Here is a 21,390-nt window from a genome sequence, read left to right as displayed (position 1 = left end):
GCTGGGGCTCAGTCTGGGGTGGGTGGGGGCATCGCTTACCTTGTGAACCAACACATGAAAACGGCATGCTGGGCTGTAGCTCTGAAAGTGCACGGCTTTACAGCTGCCTCCCTTTGAGTCCCTTTCCGGGTGAGGATGCAGGCAGTGGCAGGGCTTGCTCCCAGGTTCAGCAGCATTGCAGAAGGCCATGTCCCTTTGCCCAGGCTATGCTTTCACAGCACTCACTGGGGGAAGGTAGGTGGGCTGTGCACCAGAGATCCCTCAAGAGCCACTGGACTACCAGGGCTGCAGGGGAACCCCAGGCCAGGCTGGGGGCTAGCACGTGATAGTTATGGAGACCCCGCTCTGCCTGCAGCCTGGCTCCACTGGCCCTTTGGAGAGCTCCGTAAAGCCGGCATCGCTGCCTGGTACAGTCACCACAGGCAACCAGGCAGAGGAAAGCAAGGCCCAGAGACATCAGCTGGGATGGTGACTCTGCTTTTTGCCTCACCATTTGGGCTGTCGTTCGGAGGACGCAGGCCCTGTCATCTTTATTCTCAGCTTGGGCCTTGTCACCTGACACTAAAGGGACGGAGAAGTTTTTAAGGGATGCTTGGCAGAAAGACGATGGCATTATTACCAGGGGTGGGGAGCAGGGGCTGTCGGTCACAGGGCTCCAGCAGGCTCCTATCAGTCACAGGGAGCTCAGCCAGGCAGCAGCCACCCGGGCGCGCTGCTCCAGGCACCCACTGCCAGGGGGTGGCAGCATGGGGCCACCAAGGTGGACCCTCCTCTGGGTGGCAGCAACTAGGTCTCACTTCCAGATGGGCGCTTTTAAAGCTGCTGAAACTTCCTGGCCCACGTGTTATGATCGAATCTCATCAGAAAGGTTAAAATCCAACCAGGTGGGTCAGCCAGTTTCATGTGTTCCCAGTTTCACCACTGGGACAGAACAAAGACCGGTGGAATGGGCCGAAGAAGGCCTGGAAATGTTTGGGTCAGCAATGCTGAAAGAAAAAGAATTGAGCTGACAGAAGCAGCCACTGGTCAGTGTGCAGGACCTCAGTTACACTGGGAACTCTACCCAGAAAGGGCACCGTGTAGATGCTTGGAAAGGTGTGACTATCAAAAGGCCAACATGCAGCATCAATGGTCCTACCAACTAGCACACACTTGAAACACAGGCTGTCCCTTCCTCAGCATGACAGGAGAAGATCAGTGGGGCAGGACATCAAGTGTTGAGGACCTGGCACCTAGACTAAATGGGTGTCAGGGGGAATGGGTGGGAGTCCCAAGGTCTGAGTGCCAGTCAGAGGTGGGAGCTCATTAGATGTGGTTCCTGCAGACCAAAGTGCTGGACAACAGGGAGATTTGCTACAATATCATTTTCCTGTTTGACACAAAGCATTAATGAAGACACCCTCAAAGACACCCCCTGCAATTGAATCTGATTGCACCATGGCAGCATGTGTGGAGCTGAGGTGAGGCAGGGGCTGGGTGACACCCACCCCCAAAGACATTGTCCTTGTCCCAAAGGGGACAGTCCAGTCTGGGAGTCTCTGTGCAGCTGAGGCTGCAGGCACAGAAGAGCCCTCCAGCTGCAATGCCCTAAAATCATCTCCTTCCTCTGGCTGACAGAGGTGAAGTCTTTTCTCTGCTTCTGCCTGTGGCAATGAATTAGCCATGACTGTTGGTGGAGAGGATGTTGGAAGGCCAAGAACAGATACTTGCCTTATTTGGGTGAGCTGCACTTCATGAACTTCTTTCTGTGGATTCCCTCTCTAAGGAGGAGTCTTTGGCCAGAATGTGACATTTCCTTCATGATACAGCTGCTGAGCTGGTAGCAGGCTGTCCCATCCTGGGCCTCCACACACCTGGGCCTCCAGGGCAAAAGTATCTAGGATGAAATATGCAATAGTCAGTAAAGAGCACTTGGACATCCCATCCTGGTATTTCTCTTGCCTTTTAGAGCAGGAGTATTATTAAGTGCCACACTTGGGAACCACACCATATAGCTGCCACATGAGCCACTGTTTTAAGCACATCATGATTATTACAGCTGCCTGCTGTGATTACCTCATAAAGTTGTTACATTGCAGACTTTATGAAGGGTCTGAGAGCTTGTGGGCGAGGGGCATCCAAGCACTTCGGCAGGGTGAAATGGCATGTGGATTAGAAGTAGCTCTGGGAAATTGTAGAAATTATCTCAGATTTTGAGAAGGAAATTTAATGAATAGAAACGAAGCACTTCAGGAAGATTAGATGAGATAGACTAATGCATGGTTTATGGCTTTGAACTAAGAAGGAAAGGAAGTAGGGATTGTAACATATCACATTAAAAAAATGTACATTTTGATACTTTTGAAGCTTTCTAGGCAATTTTTTGGTCTGTATTGGTGTTTGGATATTGTTGCAGACCTTGAAAGTTTCTGTAGTAGGTTACAATTCACATTTCAGTGGATTGAACTGATAATTATGTGCCTAAGAAAAACATTACCTTTACTTTGGAAAATATATTTTGAACAAGATATAATCATAAATATATTTACCATCAATAAGAAATACTTTAATACTGCCTTACTTGAAAATTATTATAATCTTTAGGATTTTAAACTCACATCACTCTTACAGGACTTTTTGTTGTGCTTAATATTATTTTATTTTATATTATATTATCTTAGTTTAAGATCCTTGCAGCTTGCTATACTTTTCAATCTGAAGCAATCATCTCAGTCAAGTTGCGTTCTTTCCAAAGCCATCTATAGACAGATTATTCTAGTCCTACATATTGTCCTGTGCTTGAAATACAGTGCAGCTTTTTTTGAGGATCCAGTATATTATTAGGACATATATAGAACACAAGTGAGAAACTAAAGTTTTCTTTTTCTTGACTTGAGATTATCTGCTATGTGTGAAGGTCAGGGGTTACTTTGCACTGATGTACTATTTTTAGAGTTAAGCTGTCTGTCATCTGATCAGTACTAGTGCAAAGGTCCTGAAAAATATGTTGGTCCATAATGGCCGTAAAGAAAGACCTCTCAGAGCAAAGTTTAAAATAGATGTAGTTATTGGGCTCAAATAGAGCTTCTATCCCATATGGATGGCAGGGGATTGGCAGGGGATTTCTGAAACACAATAGCAGTGTTCTACTGGTAGTAGCACAAATGGTTGAAAACATTTCCCGTCAGATACTTTTTGTCAATATAGTAAAATTCAACTTTCACACTGTGAGCTCCCCACCACACCCCAGGCAAGGAGGAAATCACATATCACCTGAACTTTGCTGCTCAGGTCTCATGACAGTGCTCGTGACACCTCCCACAGAATAAGCACCCCTCTAGCCCAACCATGTCAGCACCACAGCCCCAGCCCCAACATCAGCACAGTACTGCTGGGAGAAATAACACACATTCAGTCCAGCACACATGAAGGGTTTGTAATTGGAGCCCAAAGAGGTAAAGTCCAAGCTTAGCTAACGTATAAGTCAGACAGCAGTGTGGGGTCATGGAATGGCTCTGATTTGAGAGATTACAAGGCCCCCTGCTTCAGATCAACTGGAGGGATTTGCCAGGTAGCCAAAGAGACTGATCTGTGCTGCCTGGCATGGCAGTGACCAAATGAAGTGGTCAGCACATTTAGCTGTTTAGGCAAGTATTAAAATAGGCTAATTTTACATGAACACCAATATATCCTGTCCTCCAGTGAGAGGTGTTATCCTATTATTCTCCAAACTGAAAGCAAGTTTTGAGAATCCTCTTTTTTCAAAGTAAAGAATCAATATAGGAATTACCAACAGAAAACATCTCACATGGTATCAATACTGCAAACTCTCTGCCCTTGGGAATGCCTTGTGTAAATCAAATAGTTTCAATGTTCTAAAGTTTTTCTTGTTTTATGAAGAAAGGAGGTAAAAATTTTAGATATATTTGTAGCATCCACCTATAGCAACAAAAAGCTAGTTGTGAAAATTTAAACAAATCTCTGTAGTGTAGCCTCTCCCTGCTTCTCTCACAGGTGTACTGTCAACAGAGAAACATGCCAAATAATCAAGTATCTGGTATTTTTAGTTTATATTGCTGTCCTCATTTCTTCTCCTCTCATGCCATTCTCCAACTCCTTTTGCCTTTTCCTTCCCCTTCCACTGACATCAGAGCCTTTCCACCCCACTCACCTGTTCTGCTGTAACTGAAGCTCTTTGGCTGCTTTGGCATGTAATGAAAAGGGCACCCTGAATGTCATCTCCTCAGCCAGAACCTACTGCTCGCATATTTTTCTCTGACATTTGCTGTGGAGATGGGAGGAATTTGAGTAACCATAGAAATCGCATGCACAATCAAAAGCTGTTCCTCTTTAAAACTAAAAGAGCTGTGTGTTAATTGTTTCTAATTTCTAGCTGATTTTGCCCTCCCTTATCACTTTTCTTGGCAAAACACTTACTTTTTCTCAGTGGGAAATTACTTAGGTGTCATCTGAGCAAAGACAAGACATTCCTGGGTTTAAAATCTACTGTTGAAACTTCTCAAGTAGAAGTAACTTCCCTGCTGTGAGGTCAAATAATAACCATATCAAGAATTGCAGAAATTAGTCTCCCAACAAAGGAACAGGATCAGAAGATAGCAAGGCCATCTCAGTCCATTCATAGACAGCCTGAGATACAAGGAGGTTCTGAACAGCAACAGACACCAAGGTTAGCTCACTTGTGTTCTGTTTTTGCAATAGCCAAACCAGTAACTGGCCCAATGTACCTTACATACTAGCAGGTTAGTTAGTCTTTCATTTGTTAGGCTCATCACTGGCTTTTCCCTAGAAATAATCCCCAACCCCTCTCCTGCTCCATTGTTTTTAATATTGTTCATCTTGAATGATAGCTCAAATCCCTGAAGGACATGTCTTACCCAGATAAACCACAAACTCAGACTAGATATGCTATGCCAGGAATAGAGCAAGCACTCATCATATTTTATTTAATTCATTTCAGTAGAATAAAAAGAACTTTTTATTTGAAAAGTGTCCTTACCATCTCCGGGATCCAGTGCCCAGCCAGATCTTAGCAGAAGTGTCAGAATGAGAAGCTTTGCACCAGAGAATTAGTGTTCCGGCATTTCTCCTTGTCTCATGCCAGCATTCCTGAGAGGTCTTATTTTACCCAGGGATCTTCAGTATGAAGCTACACATTCCTTGTCAGTCTGTTCATTAAGGATCCACAGGCACAAAGATCCCTCTTGGCTTGTTTTATAAATATTAACAGCATAGCTGAGAACAGCATTTGTAACCTGCAAATCCCATCAGGAATTTTCTTCAAGATTAGTGCAAAAACTAACACTAAGCAGTGAAAAATACTGAACATATTTGATTTTTAACAAGATAGTTGGGTGCTTATCTTTGTGTTCTGTGAGCAATTCAGCATTATGAGGCAACCTATTGTGTTGCATGATGATAATTTGACTCCTTTATCTAAAGACTTGTCATATCCTAGAACTCTCATTCCAAAGACAAATTATTTTAGTAATTGTGTGTGTGTTAAATCCATTTCCTAAATCCATGTAATAATAATCTATTTGGGCAACAAGAAGAAATATTTATGTGCTCCAGCTTCAGCATCTGGATTAAAGTTTTTTGGATACAGTCTACTTAAATTAAGATATTTCTATAACCAGAACAGAGAGAATGATTTAAAATGTTTAAATTTTGAGAGTATTTGTTTTACTTACATAGAGAGACTTTAGATCTGTAAGTGCTTGGGACACAGAGGAATTGTAGGGGAAGTTTGGGGAAGGGGCATTTTGTGCTATCTAGTATGGATTTCTCAAGGAAACATCTCATACATCTTATTTCAATCTGTTCCCACCTCACCTGGATACCACTTGATTTTCTGAACAGATAACCAGTATTTTGACAAGAGCCAGTGACCAAACCCTGTGTTTTACTCACTTCACAGAAAAGAATGAAACATTAGTTGATCTGTGAAGAACCCTTGGACTATCCACCTTCAGAGGAAGTGTGATCTATAGTTAAGCAACAGGGATGTGTAAAATTTAAATCCAGTGTCTCTGGTCATAACGGAAGCTGATCATTCCTCTGTGTAGAACAGAAGGGTACTTTATGCTTTTGTCTTGTTATTTATTCAAAGGGTTCTGTGGTTAATGTCTTACATTGAATCCTCATCTTCTTGTTTCCTGCAGTGAAAATCAAATAACCCTCTCAAGTGGTAAGTTCCTGCCTAAAAGAACTGCAGTGTGGGTTGGCCACTTTTGGATCCAAAAATAATCATAAGATATAATGAAGAAAGAACAACAGATGATGTTTCAGTTAGATGTCTTTGGAGGATCTCATAGGGAGTGAATAGCCTCAAGGTTTTACTGATAAAGTCTGATTGTAATGCCCACTTGCGTGTTTGATTTCTGGAGGCTACAGACTGTATGTGATTGTAATGTACTACCAAAACCTTGAAACTGATGAAGTATTGGGATATCCTATGAAAAGCTGATATCCTTAGTTTAACATCAGGTTTTGATGAGTTCTCTTCAACCCTGCAAACAATGGAGTGGTATTTTGTTATAAAGCTGTGACTGAGGATGAGATGGGAAAGCCTTGTCCTGCCTGCTTCATTGTGGGTCAGGTGAAGTCTTCTGAAGGGAAGACTGGACCTTACCTGATAGCAGATAAACAGGACAGGAAGATGAGAGGTAATTTCCAGAGTGAAGGGAGAACAGGGGTGCAAGAAAGAGTTCTGAACATAGGGGCATGCAGCTGATTGCTCAGAATAGCAAGGACACAGGTCTCAAAAATATCAGCTAGAAGGATGTCCACAGCTTGCTGAGCCCAGACAGCTGAAAATTCCATAGCTGAAACCAGTACTGGAGAAAAGGACCTGCTCCAGAAAGACGTAGAAAGCAGGGACAATTTTTTATTGTATGCTTTCTTTTTCTGACATTTTTTTTTTTTAAATGAAAGACCTAGGCTTCTCATCAGTTACTGTTGGCCTAATTAGATTCTTCTTCCAAATCATCAGGTCCTTTCTCCTCTGCGGCTAGCAGAGGTTCTGTCAGAGGTACTCTGACACCTCAGAAAAATCTAAGAGTTATTATTTGATTATACTGTTTTAGTATGGGACAAGATGCAAAATCAGTGGCACAAATTTATGCTGCTGTGTCTAGGGAAGAACTGCAGTTAGCTTGTGAAAAGAAACAACATCCTAACATGAAAAGCATCAGTAAAGATCAGCTGTTACAATATTTAGTGATAAACCTTCCAATGTTGTTTCCCATAAGCATATATTAGAACACTAATATATGCATAAGCATATATCAGAGCACTCTTGGCAAAGTTTAATTTAATTTAATTTAATTTAATGAATTTAACAGTATTAGACACAGACCTTATACTTACTGTTTATTTCTGCTATGGAAACCTGGCTGTTTCCCGCAATAGGCACATCTGAATAGTATGAGCATGAGATGCAGGCATCCAGTGACACCACAGGCAGTTCAGACACAACTCCTGCTCTAACATGGCTCTCCAGAGAAGTGGGGAGGGAATGAATTGTGAGCTGACAATTGATGGTGCCCCATGCTGTTTGGAGTCAGATCTGTTCTGGCATTGCTCCCCTCAGATTTGCCATTCAAGTCCACTGTGAGAAGATGAAGGGATGCAGGATGTCTGTTGTGTGTCAGCAGGAACCAGGTCTAAATCAAGCTGTTTGGAGTGGGAGGAGAGGTGGCTGAGAGCAAAGAGCTAGGCAGGCAAACTGCCTTTTTTCCTTCATCATGCTCTAGCTCAGCTTCACCATTCCATCCTCTTGCTAGATATAATGCTTTCTTAACCACTCAGACAGGTCTGTTGTCCCTGGGGTCAGTTGTCACCTGCTGTGAACATCTTCAGGGAAGGTCTTTGACATAGATGTCCCAACATCACACTTGAAGCCAGCTTGGAGCCCTAGAGATATGCCTCAGTAGCCCAGTGCAGAAAGCAGCCACTTGCACCTTCAGTAGGATTTTCTGGAAGTCATGTTATTCTGATAGTGGTATGATTTGGCATCAAATTGTGTGAAGAGATGTTTCATCCAACCATGCTAAGTGGACAACAACCTTCCACATACACAGTCTGAATATGATTCTGTTTGTATGACTAATGAATGTTGTTAGGTCACGGTAGGAAAGCACTGTTGGCTGAATTTGCTCTGCAGAAAGCTCTTGGGGCCCAGCCTCTCAATGAGGGAGTCATAAAGAAACATTGAAATAAGAAAATGTTATGCAGAAAGCCAGCGGAAAAATTACATTTCATAGCAAAACAAATGAGTTTCATCAAGGATTTCTCATTTCCCTGAACTGCTTTTTGACCTCGTTGAAATGAAGTTAGGTGCAAGGACACATTCTCACTAGGTGGGACTGCACAGACTGCACTGCACTCCCACATGTCAATACAGTACACACTGTACTCCGAAGCATTGCGTAAGAAGTGTGGGACTGCAGCAGTCTTGCAAATCCACATGAAAGGGGACAGGATTTAATCACAATTCTTACCTTTCATCTCCAAAAGACACAGCTTCTCTTGTGGATTTTGCTCTTTGAGATTGAAAAAGAAATGTTAAAAATTGATAACTGTCAATTAAAGAACTCTCCACTTCATTCTGATATGAATGGATGCTGTAATGAGTTTGCCTCTTGGATTTCTATAGGTGTGACAGCTGAGATTAGCTCAAGCCCTTTCCATTCCAGCAAAACTTTTGCTACATCACCTTCTCATATATAGCACACCACATTGCTGCATCTTCTCCACCAGCTGTCTCTCCATAGAGGTGCCTCACTTGTTTCTTCTCTGTCTCTTTACATCCCCTATCCTGCATTTCAATTTCCCCACTGATCAGTGTCTCTCATTCTTTTTTCCCTCACTCACCTGACCATGACCTGTCCTTGGTGGGATGGCCCTTGCACTGCACACCAGTCCTTTCCCTCCTTGTGTACAGGGTGGGACAGGCACACATGAACTGCACCTCTGCTCTTTCAGCTGCACCCTGGCTTAATTCATGCAGACCCATGGTCTGTCAGAGAGCAGCATGCCCATGCAGATATTCCAGGTCCCTCCTGTGGCCCTGAGCACCTCCCAGTTCCTGGTCAGGACAAGAGGGACCCTGATCACCTGAGGAGGAGCAGCTCAATTGACGCATCCCTAGGCACAGGAGACACTGCTATCTGAGTAGGAAGGTGACCCTGCGCTCCAGGGCATCAACCCACAGGAGAAGTTTCCTACTAGAGCAGAAGCTGAGCAGCTCTGAGCTCTCTCCAGTCTCCCATGGCTCACTAGCAGGGGTTGTTTGCTTTACCCTGTGAGCTTCATGCTGAGAGGGAGATAAGTAGGTCACTTGGAGTCTTGCTTTTAATTTTCATCTAGTGGTAGAAGTAATGTACTTATCTCTACCTGATTTCTGCAATGCACCTTGTTATCCTGTCACGTCCCGCTGCAGCGAGGGGGACAAGTGACTCAGATTCGCAAATCCCCAATTGGAGCGGACAACAAGTCTCCAAGTTCAAGCATTTATTAACTACCTACAATGCACTAATTGAACACATGATAATTGGCTAAGTACAGAGCAAGCTGTGGCAAGCAATGTACTATGCTTTGCATTTCTTAATAGAAAAAGGAAAAGAGGGAGATAGAGGGAATGGGGGAGTACAGATCACCGGTCTGGATTCCTGTGCTGCTCCTGCCGGCGAGGATTCCAGGAGGCAGCTATCTACTTCGCTGGCATCCGTCGTCTTTGCTTCACTGCTCTCTCCAGTCTCCCATGGCTCACTAGCAGGGGTTGTTTGCTTTACCCTGTGAGCTTCATGCTGAGAGGGAGATAAGTAGGTCACTTGGAGTCTTGCTTTTAATTTTCATCTAGTGGTAGAAGTAATGTACTTATCTCTACCTGATTTCTGCAATGCACCTTGTTATCCTGTCACGTCCCGCTGCAGCGAGGGGGACAAGTGACTCAGATTCGCAAATCCCCAATTGGAGCGGACAACAAGTCTCCAAGTTCAAGCATTTATTAACTACCTACAATGCACTAATTGAACACATGATAATTGGCTAAGTACAGAGCAAGCTGTGGCAAGCAATATAATATGCTTTACATTTCTTAACAGAAAAAAGGAAAAGAGGGAGATAGAGGGAATGGGGGAGTACAGATCACCGGTCTGGGTTCCTGCGCTGCTCCTGCCGGCGAGGATTCCAGGAGGCAGCTATCTTCTTCGCTGGCATCCGTCGTCTTTGCTTCACTGCTCTCTCCAGACGGCCGGGGGGGGGCAGCAGGAAGAGGGGCAGAGAGAGAGAGAGCCCTTTCTTCTCCTCTTTGATTTATACCCACTTTCCTTGGGTCCGTCCCCTCGGTCAACCCACAGACCTACGTATCCCATGTACAGGGAGGGGTAAGGTGTTTCATGGGATGATGTCACTCGCATGATCATGACAGCCCTCGTTAGCATATTGAGGGGTGTCAACTTTAATATGCATTTCGTGGATAATGAAGCAAAGTTCATTCACCGGACACATGGCCCTTGAAATCTGCCCAGGTGCCCCAGGGCAGAGCCGTCCTGTCTCCACAGGGCTCTCGCCCCCAGATACATCGGGCAGCCTTATCAGCTTCGGCCTCCACAGAAAGCACCCTGTGGCTCATGGTTTTGTCTTGGGAGTGTTTGAGGCAAATCTTCAATCAGCCTCAACTTTTGCTTTCCCAAGCTGTTTGTCTTAATTTTTCACAGGCCTGATTTCTCAGCTCTCACATCCCACCCCGTGACTCAAACACTCCAAGTTTTGACCATTGTGATCTCAAAGGGTATAGGGAAAAAAGAAGACAGAAGGTAAGAGAGCATATATCTAACTGCTGCAAGTCATACTATGAAAAGCAAAACTTTGCACAATATTACAATACTAATATTTGCAAGCCATCTTCCCCACCTCGCGAGTCCTGAGGATCCCGGTGATGTTACCCATGACCCAGGGTTCCAGCCATCAAACCAGTTCATCAGTCGAAAAAGTTCTCTGTTCCTGTTGGCAATCTTCTTCACCGTGGCATGGGTCTCCTCTGTAGAGGTGATGGCAGAGGTGCATTGTGGATGGGGATGCAGCATTCTCCCTCAGTCAGACTCGGCACACCGCACAGTCCATGTTCCTTCAGCAATGCTAGCTGGATTTTGCAATGCCATCCTAGATGCTTGGTGGATCTGCACCTTTAATTCCTTAAAGGCATCCCTTGTTAGTACATATAAATGCTAAATTAAATTTTCTAAAACTATTTGAGGTTACACAATCACATTAGAAGGTCAATAAGGATTTAAATGGGAATACAATTTAATATTCAGGTACAATTTATTAATGCTTCATTTGTGGGACCAGACCCCTCCAGCTAGTCTTTGATTATTTCATCTTGCTGTTGGTTATATGATATTTGCAAGCACCAGTGTGCAGTTACAGGTGACCCACAGGCTTCCTTAATTTTGGAGGTGATTCCCAATAAGGTAACTTAAGGCACAACTCCAGATTAGCCTTCCAATAAGTAGATTCTCCACACTTAGCAGGTATGATTCTACAAATTATATAACAATGTAAGCAGATTACAAATAATAACTAGCCGATAATGCCTATAACTATTGAAAGCACTAAAAGTAACATAGGTCTTTGGTCATCCAGGATCAATATCCTGTAAAACAAATATATGCATAACAAAACAATGATGGTTAGAAAGAAGGGACAATCCACCTGGTATTGATACGGTATTCTTTGAGAAGCAATTACCACCATCTCGTTAGTTCTGTCCCTCCCCTTGTCCGAAAGGTCTGCTCGGAAGCAGGGGCGGGGGGGGGGGCAGCTTCCTTCTGCCTTTCCAGGCTCGAATGAGCTTTTCTAAAACTGCAGTAGTCAGACCATCCATTAACTCTCCGGAAATCCCAGCCCAATAAGCAGCTCGTTGAGTTAACGACCACGGTTCTCTCTGGTCGTCAGTAACTAAGGAAACCCCTGGCCCCCAGTACCCCTGGGCCTCATCTTCTGATAACAAAATTCGGTTGCCACCAGTCAAAGATACCCTCCACATATATTCAGTTTCAGTTTCATGAGCTCGTCTGGTGTATTTCTCCTGAATTTTAGCAAGCTCAGTTGCTGGGTACGGTGTAGTTCAAGTAGTGACCTGCGGAGCTCTTCCACCCCGGCCCTCGGTGGTCTCCTTTTTAATTAATGGTGTTAAATTTGCCCCCTCGTTTTAGGGGTAATAAATCTCTCGGCTTATCTCTAAATCCTTTGTTGGATGCAAGGGTCTGGCTGCTGGTTTTGCCATAAGTCTCTTTTAACCTGCATCTTTCCCATGCTATGCCGCTGTGCAAGCAGTGGACAGTGTGCAGATCAGAGGACATGTTCATCATATAAGTACAATCAGTGTTATGTTGGAATCTACTAACGCTTATTGACTTGGATTAATTCACTCCGAAGATACTCTCAATAAGAAATAAATGCCATAGCAGCCAATCTTCAAGAAAAGTTGCATGATGGAACTCAGGAGTTACAATGTTTCAATACAAGGAACAATGCTACCTAACTTTTGGAGGTTCCTTTATGACTGGAATGAATCTATAATCTAGGATTTCCTAATCTACTGTCCTCTAAGTGAATGCTCTTGTGGATAAACAAGATCTCCCCAAAATATGTCTGAAATTGTTAGGACCGTACTGAGAAACCTAGTGAAAAAGTGGAAGATAGAGGCTGCCAAAGATATTTGATGAGCATATAGAAATTATAAATTGCACAGAATTTCATTGCTGTACCACAGTGGAAGGAGAATGGGACCTCACTCATTTTTTCTCTACTGCACTGGAATTTGCCAGCTGCCACAGGGCAACTTCTTTATGGCAAGATTTAACATAGAGAAGATGCAAAGACCTTCTTAGCCTAATGAGGTAATCAGCAGTGCTCCTCTTCAATCACTTCTTTCAAGTTGTAAACCAGAATGTATCAGTATTATATAAAGATCTGGGGCCTGTGATCACTCTTTTCCTAGGTTTATTTCTGGCAGGAGGTTCTGACACCTGAACAAGGGCCATGAGGTTTCTTCCACTAATGATCACTTTGAAACTCATGAATAAAAATAACGAAGAAGGTATCACACTTCCAGACTGTGAAATTTCCTTCCACACTGGAATATTATAAACTCAAGTCTCCAGTTGACAATGCAAATCTAAAATTAAAGCTCATTGTGAGATTCTGCCTGGCTGTAGGCTGGAAATCTGTACCTATGTACATATTTTCAGTTTGACTGTGATGCACTGCTAAGTATTCTCTAAGACTAACACAGACTGTGACTGAGGAGAAGTCATACCTTAAGGGCTGCCAGAGAGTGAGGCAGTTGCCTGATCTTTCTTTGTCAAGACGGATCTATTTCCAGCATGCCTGAGTCTCTTCTCCATGGGAAATGTCAGCACTGCAGCACCTTGCCCACACCACATTGCTGAGCAGGACGTTCTGTATCCAGGGCCTGCTCTCACTCTGCCTCTTTTCTTTTTGATCGTACTGTGCTTAGCTTTCAGCTGCAGTGGAGTCCAGCCCTGCAGAGACAGTAACAAGACTAGGAGAAAGTTAGTGGTGGGCAGGAACTAGTTAATTTATACATTAAGTCACTGTTGCTTCTTTCAGCAACAAAGCTCTTTAATGAGAACTAGCATTCAGATAGCTCCCTTCATGATATAGCATAAGTATTTCAGAAAGACAGCAAAGCAAATGCTGTGTAGTCCAGGAGCTTTTCACAAACACTCATATGGGTGGCTAGATGATTAAACACTAAGTTTTTCTTTGCAGGAGTTTCCTGTCCTATGCAACATGGGCTTTCAAGGATAGGCTGCCTGCAAGCTTTCATTAATATCATTATTAGTCTATAGAAAACTGTTAGAGAATATGGTTACAAATGATAATTATGCACAGTCATCGTCACTGGCAAAGAAGCAGTGGACTTTTTCCTCTTAGTCTCTTTTATATGTATTGTCTATCAATCTTTTCCTTTTGCAACACCTTCAAATCAAATCCAAGTGGCAAAGGTCTTTCCTATTTAAACCTATACTGGGAATTCATGACTATCTTGTGATTGACATCACATGCTCTGTCACAGCTGCCATTGCTATCAATCATTTTTTCTTGCTTAAAATACATGCATTTTAATAGCATCGGTGAAAAGCAGGTAATTTTTGGTTGATGAGAAGTGGAAAAAAAATTGTATGATATTGCAGTTTTCAAATGAAATGCTAAATGTGAAATATGTCTTCTTTCTCTTCACACTTAGTAAAAGATTTTAACTACCATTCAGTGCAGCAAGACTTACTGAATTTACAGTGTCATTTATTTTATTGGCACTGAATTGTTTAATTCCAAGCACTGAGCAGTTTACCGTTTAATCTCGTTGAACATCTGCATCGTTGATGAGCTTGATAAATGAGCAATCACCTCAATTGTATAACCCAACTAATAGAAAATCAGGCAAGTGCATTAAGTGTAGTGTGTACTACATGGGTATACTTTTGAAGAACACTTGTAATTAGAATTTTTAGTAAAAAGACAAACTCCTAAATCTGCAACCATATGATGAATTTTGCAAACTTTTATGGATCTTCCTAAATGTGATTTAATACCAATTTCTTGCCATGATATTTTAAACTCTCAGTTATGAAGCAAAGCTTGAGAGAACAAACAGTAACAAGAGCTCAATTGAAAGCTGAGCTTCCATTTAACAATACCTTGTTCTTTTTTGAGCGGTAATCTGCACATATATGCACACTGCATGCTACTAGCAATTGTTCCAGAGGCTTTACTGCCTATGTAGAACCTATGAAGGGTCTTAAACTCTTAATTTTAGCAGCTTTCTAGACCTACTAGTGAGGGTAATCTATTTACTGAATGGAGACATCTAAGTCCAGTTCTTGGGGAAATCTTGCAGTGCTCCCACGTAAGCAATGTTCCTTTGTCTCTTAATCAGATTATAATAGGCTTGTTTGCCTGTAAAGAGTTCACAACCTGTTAATCCTAGAGCAAGGAGAAGAGATAGGGAATATCCACTTTCTGGGGTGTCAGGAACACAATATCACAGTAAATTCCTGAGTATTTCTGTCAAGACACAGTTGAAAGGGCTGAAGAATTTGTTGATATGTGTCCATAATAAGTAATTCAGGAAGATATCAGATGCCCTTATACCACTTCATGTCTGGTTAGTTCCTTAGTCTTACGCTGAAGTCATCTCACTCACTGCATGTTCAATGTCTAGTGTTCATCATAAGTTAAAACCACAGACCAAATGGATTTATCTTTTTACAGTCCGTAGTTGCCAGACAATTTAGAGGCACACAGTGCAAGTTCCTACATGATGCAAAATAGCAACTGTGATCCATGAGTCTTCTGCTCACACCCAATTTACATGGATTGCTCTTATGCACTGGTGATTGTTCCAACAGTGCTCAGGTCCTTCCTGCAGGAGATAAGAGGCACTTTCCTTGCTTGTAGAGGAACTGAGAAGGATCTTTCTGTATGCCTCCTTTCTTCCCTAGTAATACTTAGATAATTTAGAGCAAGAACTCAAAACACAAATTTGTTTCATCTGAGTTTTCTTCTTCTGGCATGCATGTATCCATTTTCAATTATACTTATTTTGATGATTCTGATTCTCTCATATCTAGGCAAAATATATGAATTTAAGTAAAAAAGAGCCATACTTTATAGAGAACAAGATTAAGCTCACTCATGAAGAAGAAACACTATTTCTTTTCAGGAAACTTAGGAACCAAAATGATTGTCTGTTTGGTAACTCTGATATATTACCTTATTTTAAGGCTAGCCTTCTGAAGATATTCTGCAAGTTAAGGCAGGATGTGAAAGTAACATTAATTGATTCAAGTATTCTCAGTTGATGTCTCCAAGAGGCTACTGAAGGTTTTGTATCTTGTTATGCACAGCTCCAGGAGAGTCAACCATGCAGTCTCAGCACTCCCCATCTGACAGCCTGATTTTTAAAACATATCTAGTCATTCTCTGTGAGCTACTGTGCTTAACTAAGTGGACCATGTTACTTGTGTGGTCCTTCCTTTTAGTCCTGGAGACATCTTAGTGTTAAGCTATTTTATACTTTCTTTGGTACTTCATAGCCCTATTGACTGACCTAAAAATTGTGTTTGCTGACCTACTGTGTTGTTCAGGCAGTGGGGGAGGAGTTATGAGGAACAATGAGTGAGGAACAATTATTCTTCTTCTATTTCATGGGCTATCTCACATAGAAAATATTACCATTGTCTAAGAGCACCTTCAAAAAACATTTTATTTTCTAACACTGGCTTGTGTGGGCAGAGCAGATGTGGGCCGCACTCCTGCTTGTTACACAGCTGAGTCCACATCCTGTGCAACCCAACATCAAAACCCCAGAAGAGCTCTACTGATGAGACTGACTTTGTCATTGGCCACTGGGAAGTTAAAGATTTTCATTTCCCAACCTGAGGGGAGAACTCAGAACTCACACCCTGAGAGAGGACTCAGCCATCCCTTGATCTTCTTGCATGGTCTTCTAAACCCTGACCTCTGAGCTGCCAAGACCTCTCTGTGCCCTCCTCGGCCAGGCCTGATAGCCACTGGGCTGCTGGACACCAAGTGGCAGCCCACCACCCGGGGACTCAGCTGCAGAAGCCCCTCAGAGCAAAGCCTGCTGCCTCCATGCTGGAGCATTTGTGCTCTGGGTCCCGCTGGAGGGAGGTGCCCTGCCAGCACCCCTTGGTGCCTGCTCCCCAGAGAGGCAGGACTTCAGATGCACCCCTGCGCTCGCCATTTCCCACTGCCTGGCTCTGGGCCCCACCTGGGCAGGGTGTTTCCATCAGCCTCCCCATGTCCTGCACATGGAGCCCAGTGGTGAGCTATGGATTTGGGCTCCAGAAATGTGGGTGCTGCAGTGCTGCAGCCCTCCTTGGAATGGTCTTTACAAGCACAGAACATTATCTGATGCTGGATATAACATCAGATCTGTGCACCACCCATGCATATGTTATCCACTGAGCTCTTTTAATAACCAAAATGCCAACGACCAGGGGAAGAGGATGTTTACATTGGACACAACTGAAAGCAGCTCAAGTAAGAGTTGTTACATATTTTCTCTGGTTGAACTCTGTAAATCGGTAGTTTCATCTTTTTGCTCAGCTGAAAGCACTTTTTTGTAGACATGAGGATGCTGTGATTTTTAGCTGTTAAAATCAGAAGACACCTTTTAACCTTATGTGTTATATAGTACATGCCACAACAATTTGCAACTCTTTGTTCATTGTTAGGGACATGCAGAATGTCTTTAGATACCTCACATTTCTGGGAAAGTTAATATATTTAAAATGTAACATGCTATTATATCCATCAGGATCTGTATTTATCTCAAGACCCTGGAAATCACATGAAGCAGTCTACACATGAACTACATTTCAAGAGTTGATATATTGTCCCTGCAGGAATTTGAGCTACAAGAGGTTTCTGGTTTTCTGTTTTCAAGAAAAACACTTTGGTTTTAGTCACAATGATATATAGTTGTGGTTTTTTTTTTTTTTTTTTTTTTTTTTTTTTTTTTTTTTTTTTCCAAGGGTTTATTTATAAACACAGCATCGTGTGAAGAAGATAGGTGCTACTACCTGCGTTGTATAGTTTGAATTGTTGCAGTACTGCATACGAAACAAGCTATCTTTAATGGATCAGAAACTCATCCAGAAATATGTCAGCATAATCCATAAGTCCTTCATCCAAGTTCTCTAAGTGCCTTAACTGATCGAGATTCCTTCCTTAATTGTCTTGTCAAATTATTTATAGTAGATATAGCCACATAGTTGGTAAGATATAAAAAATTTCTAATTATATCCAGTCAAATCAAATGACAATTATGTCTTTAGGTAAGTCTGCCAAACAATGCTTTGCCAAAGAAGGTTGGCCAAAAATGCTTTGACCGAAGAAAGAGGAAGAATCCAGAGCATCTGCGTACTGGAGTCTATAAAGTCTCCTTGGGACTGTTTTGCCCTGCTCTCACTGAAAGTTTCAAGGTAAGTGTATGAGTTCTGTAGGATTACAGAGACTGAGCATTTGCTCTTTATCTTACATGTCTGATTATTTCTGAAGGGAGGGCTTGGTTATGATAGCTGGAATTTTCAATCTGTTTTCCGTGCCATCTTTTTATTTCCAAGTTAAAATCTATCTCTGGAATACTATAGAACATAAGAAGAAAGTTACCATCTTGTTAATATACTAGCTACTGACTTAGAACATCTGATGTAATGACACGTTAACACCCCAAGTTATTAACTGTTAGTCCAGTTACCTTGAGATAATTTTACTATATTCATTCCTTTTTTCATATTCATACCCATTGCAGAAAGAATTGGACTGAGCCTGATAAGGCATATACAGTGTGAAAATAAGTAAATTCACTTTCCACAGATCATGGTCAATGAAAGAACTTCTTGCAGACTCATCACTGATAATTAAAGGCAACAGAAGCAAGAGATTAGTTTTATGTTTAGTTCTTCAGTATACCAATAGTAAAATTGCAAAATGATAATCATTAATAAAAATTCTGTCCATAGAAGACTAAAATATTAAATGTGTCTCATTCTCAAGTGGAATGTAAGTACTTATGTGTTCAAATCAAAACTAGGTTTCAAAAAGTGTTGTCGAAAATGACATACTAGTTTAAATACTGGAAAGATAGAAACTGTAAGAGATTTCATCACTGGCATGGAAAACTATTGTCTAACTGATGGAAAGTGTCTTTCTTCCACCACAGAGTCTTCTGCTGACGTGTCTTCAGTTAAGTGCAGACATGACTTCTCCAGATGCTGAGATGGCCGTCTTTGGGGAGGCAGCTCCCTACCTCCGAAAGTCAGAAAAGGAGAGAATTGAGGCCCAGAACAAGCCTTTTGATGCCAAGTCATCGGTCTTTGTGGTGCATCCTAAGGAATCCTTTGTGAAAGGGACAATCCAGAGCAGGGAGTCAGGGAAGGTCACTGTCAAGACTGAAGGTGGAGAGGTGAGTAAGAAACAAAGCTGAAGGACACCATTTGAATCCCACCCTCAGCTCTTAGATGACATATGGTCTGCCTCTGACAGACCCTGACCGTGAAGGAAGATCAGATCTTCCCCATGAACCCTCCCAAGTACGATAAAATCGAGGACATGGCCATGATGACCCACCTCCACGAACCCGCTGTGCTGTACAACCTCAAAGAGCGTTACGCAGCCTGGATGATCTATGTAAGTACCAGCAGCAGTCTTCCCCTGGGCAGCGAGGAGGAACTGCTCTGCCAGGGTAGGTGGAAGCCAACGTGCTGTCTCCCTTCCTCACAGACCTACTCGGGTCTCTTCTGCGTCACTGTCAACCCCTACAAGTGGCTGCCGGTGTACAACCCGGAGGTGGTGTTGGCCTACCGAGGCAAGAAGCGCCAGGAGGCCCCTCCACACATCTTCTCCATCTCTGACAATGCCTATCAGTTCATGTTAAATGGTGAGTTGCTTGATAGGTGTTCAAATGATGTCATAGTGTGCACTTGAGGAAAAATCTTCCTTTTCTCTGCAGATACTCTGTGAACATATGGAGATATATTTACATGTTATGTGTCAGCTGAGTAAGCCAGAATGCCCATCTTTAAATAAATATCACAGAAAGCATATTGGTAACATTGTAGAGGCAAATCTAGAATTTAAGTTCTGTAATTGTGCAGTACAGTTTGATGGAAAGCAGAATAAGCAATAAGTTGGTGCTCTATATTAACAAAAAGCATGGAATCAAACATTACTAACTTAATATCCATGTCAGAAAGTAGGAATGTCTAGAAATTGAAGTTCTGAATGAATTGAATCTGAATAAATGCACTATCAGACATTTTACTCTTGGAAGCCCAAGTGATAAGAAATTGTCAGATGAAGAAGAGGAAGCCTAAAAGTATACGATGGAAAATGAAAGATTGGCTGAATGGTTAGCTAAGAAATGCCTATTACTTATGAAGAAGTATAATTCAGACTTACAGTGAATAATACTACAGAAATTTTGGCTCAGTGCTCATTAGGGCTGTAAACAAAATGAACTTTAGTAATTACTTGGGGGGAATAAAAAGAGAACATTAAAAAGTCGAACACTGATGTCTTGAGTCATGCAGTCAGTTCTAGTTTTCTCACATTAAAAAAGGAGATACTGGACCTGGAAAAGTTGACCAATGGATAAAATTATATTTATAGGCATGAAATTAATTCTGTATTAACAAAAATTAAGTAGGTAAGGATACCTTGATGACAGTGAAGAGAAAACTGAGGGAATATATAACGGCAATGTATAAGTTCAAGTGTTGTATAAAAATCAAAGGTTGTATAGAAAGCAAGACTAGAATTATTTATTTCCTTCTGTCTAACATTTGAACATCCAGGAAGCCTCAAAACAGCTATCAGTTGAAACATTTTTAAAAAAGCAAAGGTAATCACATATTCCATACAACATACTTAAGTCCTGGATATTCTTTATTAAAGAAAATTATATGTCTTAAAGGTCTACTTCAATTACTAAAATAAGGAGATTAATTAATGCAAATTCTATGCAAATTATAACATACAATTATATTATGCCTGGCTCAAAAAAATCCTTGAACTCAAGAGGGCTTATGGTTTGATCTTTCAAGGCTCTTGAGTCCCCAGAAAGTGTCAATTATTTTATGTTGCATGTTTTAGTAACTTTACTCATATTGATATTACAAAATAACATCTGGTTATAACATCTTATATACAGAAATATCAATCTTGATTCAAAGAAGCTAGTATAATTTATCTTACAACCGTATCCAAATAAAACTTTTTTTTTTTTTTTTTTTTTTTTTTTTTTTTTTTTTTACTGGGGGAGCACCAAACAATGCTGAAAGGGATCAAGTGCTACATTTCCAGGGCATTTTAACTGGGAACTAGCTACATATTGTTCCTACACTCTTAATGAAGCTTCAGTTCACAGTTAATTTCCCTCATGGATTTTGATTTCTTTACAACTGAGCAGCACTCAGAAAAGTCTCTGTCTCTCCACAGATCGTGAGAACCAGTCAATCCTGATCACGTATGTAGATCCCTTCTCGGGTCTCTCTGGGGCTGCCCGGTGCTGAGGGACCTCCCGCCTGACCACACGCTCTCTGCTTCTCTCTTTGGTTTCACAGCGGAGAATCCGGTGCCGGGAAGACTGTGAACACAAAGCGTGTCATCCAGTACTTTGCAACAATTGCAGCGAGTGGGGAGAAGAAGAAGGAGGAGCAGTCAGGCAAAATGCAGGTAAATTAATAGATACTGGCTTGAACCAAAGCTTTCCTCTGTTCCTGAGATGATTTTTGGAGAGGATAACCAGCAATAATGATCATTCTGCAG

General features: G+C 42.0%; 2 protein-coding genes across 2 annotated transcripts in view; both read left to right on the top strand.

Moving 5' to 3' along the window:
* The window catches only part of LOC113486761 (myosin heavy chain, skeletal muscle, adult), a 51,208-nt gene that overhangs the window by 18,203 nt on the left and 11,615 nt on the right, over positions 1–21,390 (top strand). The window lies entirely within an intron of this gene.
* LOC113486760 (myosin heavy chain, skeletal muscle, adult-like) lies at positions 18,821–21,363 on the top strand. Its single transcript, XM_026860985.1, has 5 exons — positions 18,821–19,027; positions 19,108–19,251; positions 19,345–19,501; positions 21,061–21,088; positions 21,186–21,363. Exons 1-5 carry the CDS (start codon positions 18,821–18,823, stop codon positions 21,304–21,306), a joined length of 657 nt encoding a protein of 218 aa, XP_026716786.1. The 3' UTR covers positions 21,307–21,363.

This window comes from Athene cunicularia, assembly GCF_003259725.1.
Source record: "Athene cunicularia isolate RWA chromosome 18 unlocalized genomic scaffold, athCun1 chr18_part1, whole genome shotgun sequence".
NCBI classification, from domain to species: domain Eukaryota; kingdom Metazoa; phylum Chordata; class Aves; order Strigiformes; family Strigidae; genus Athene; species Athene cunicularia.
The sequence above is the reverse complement of the archived record's forward strand: the minus strand, read 5'-3'. Positions and strand labels throughout refer to the sequence as shown.

Coding starts and splice junctions, on each gene's coding strand:
- LOC113486760 (XM_026860985.1), top strand. CDS start 18,821: ATGACTTCTCCAGATGCTGAGATGGCCGTCTTTGGGGAGGCAGCTCCC. Junction 19,502..21,060: donor CTATCAGTTCATGTTAAATG/GTGAGTTGCTTG, acceptor GTCTCTCCACAG/ATCGTGAGAACCAGTCAATC. Junction 21,089..21,185: donor AACCAGTCAATCCTGATCAC/GTATGTAGATCC, acceptor TTGGTTTCACAG/CGGAGAATCCGGTGCCGGGA.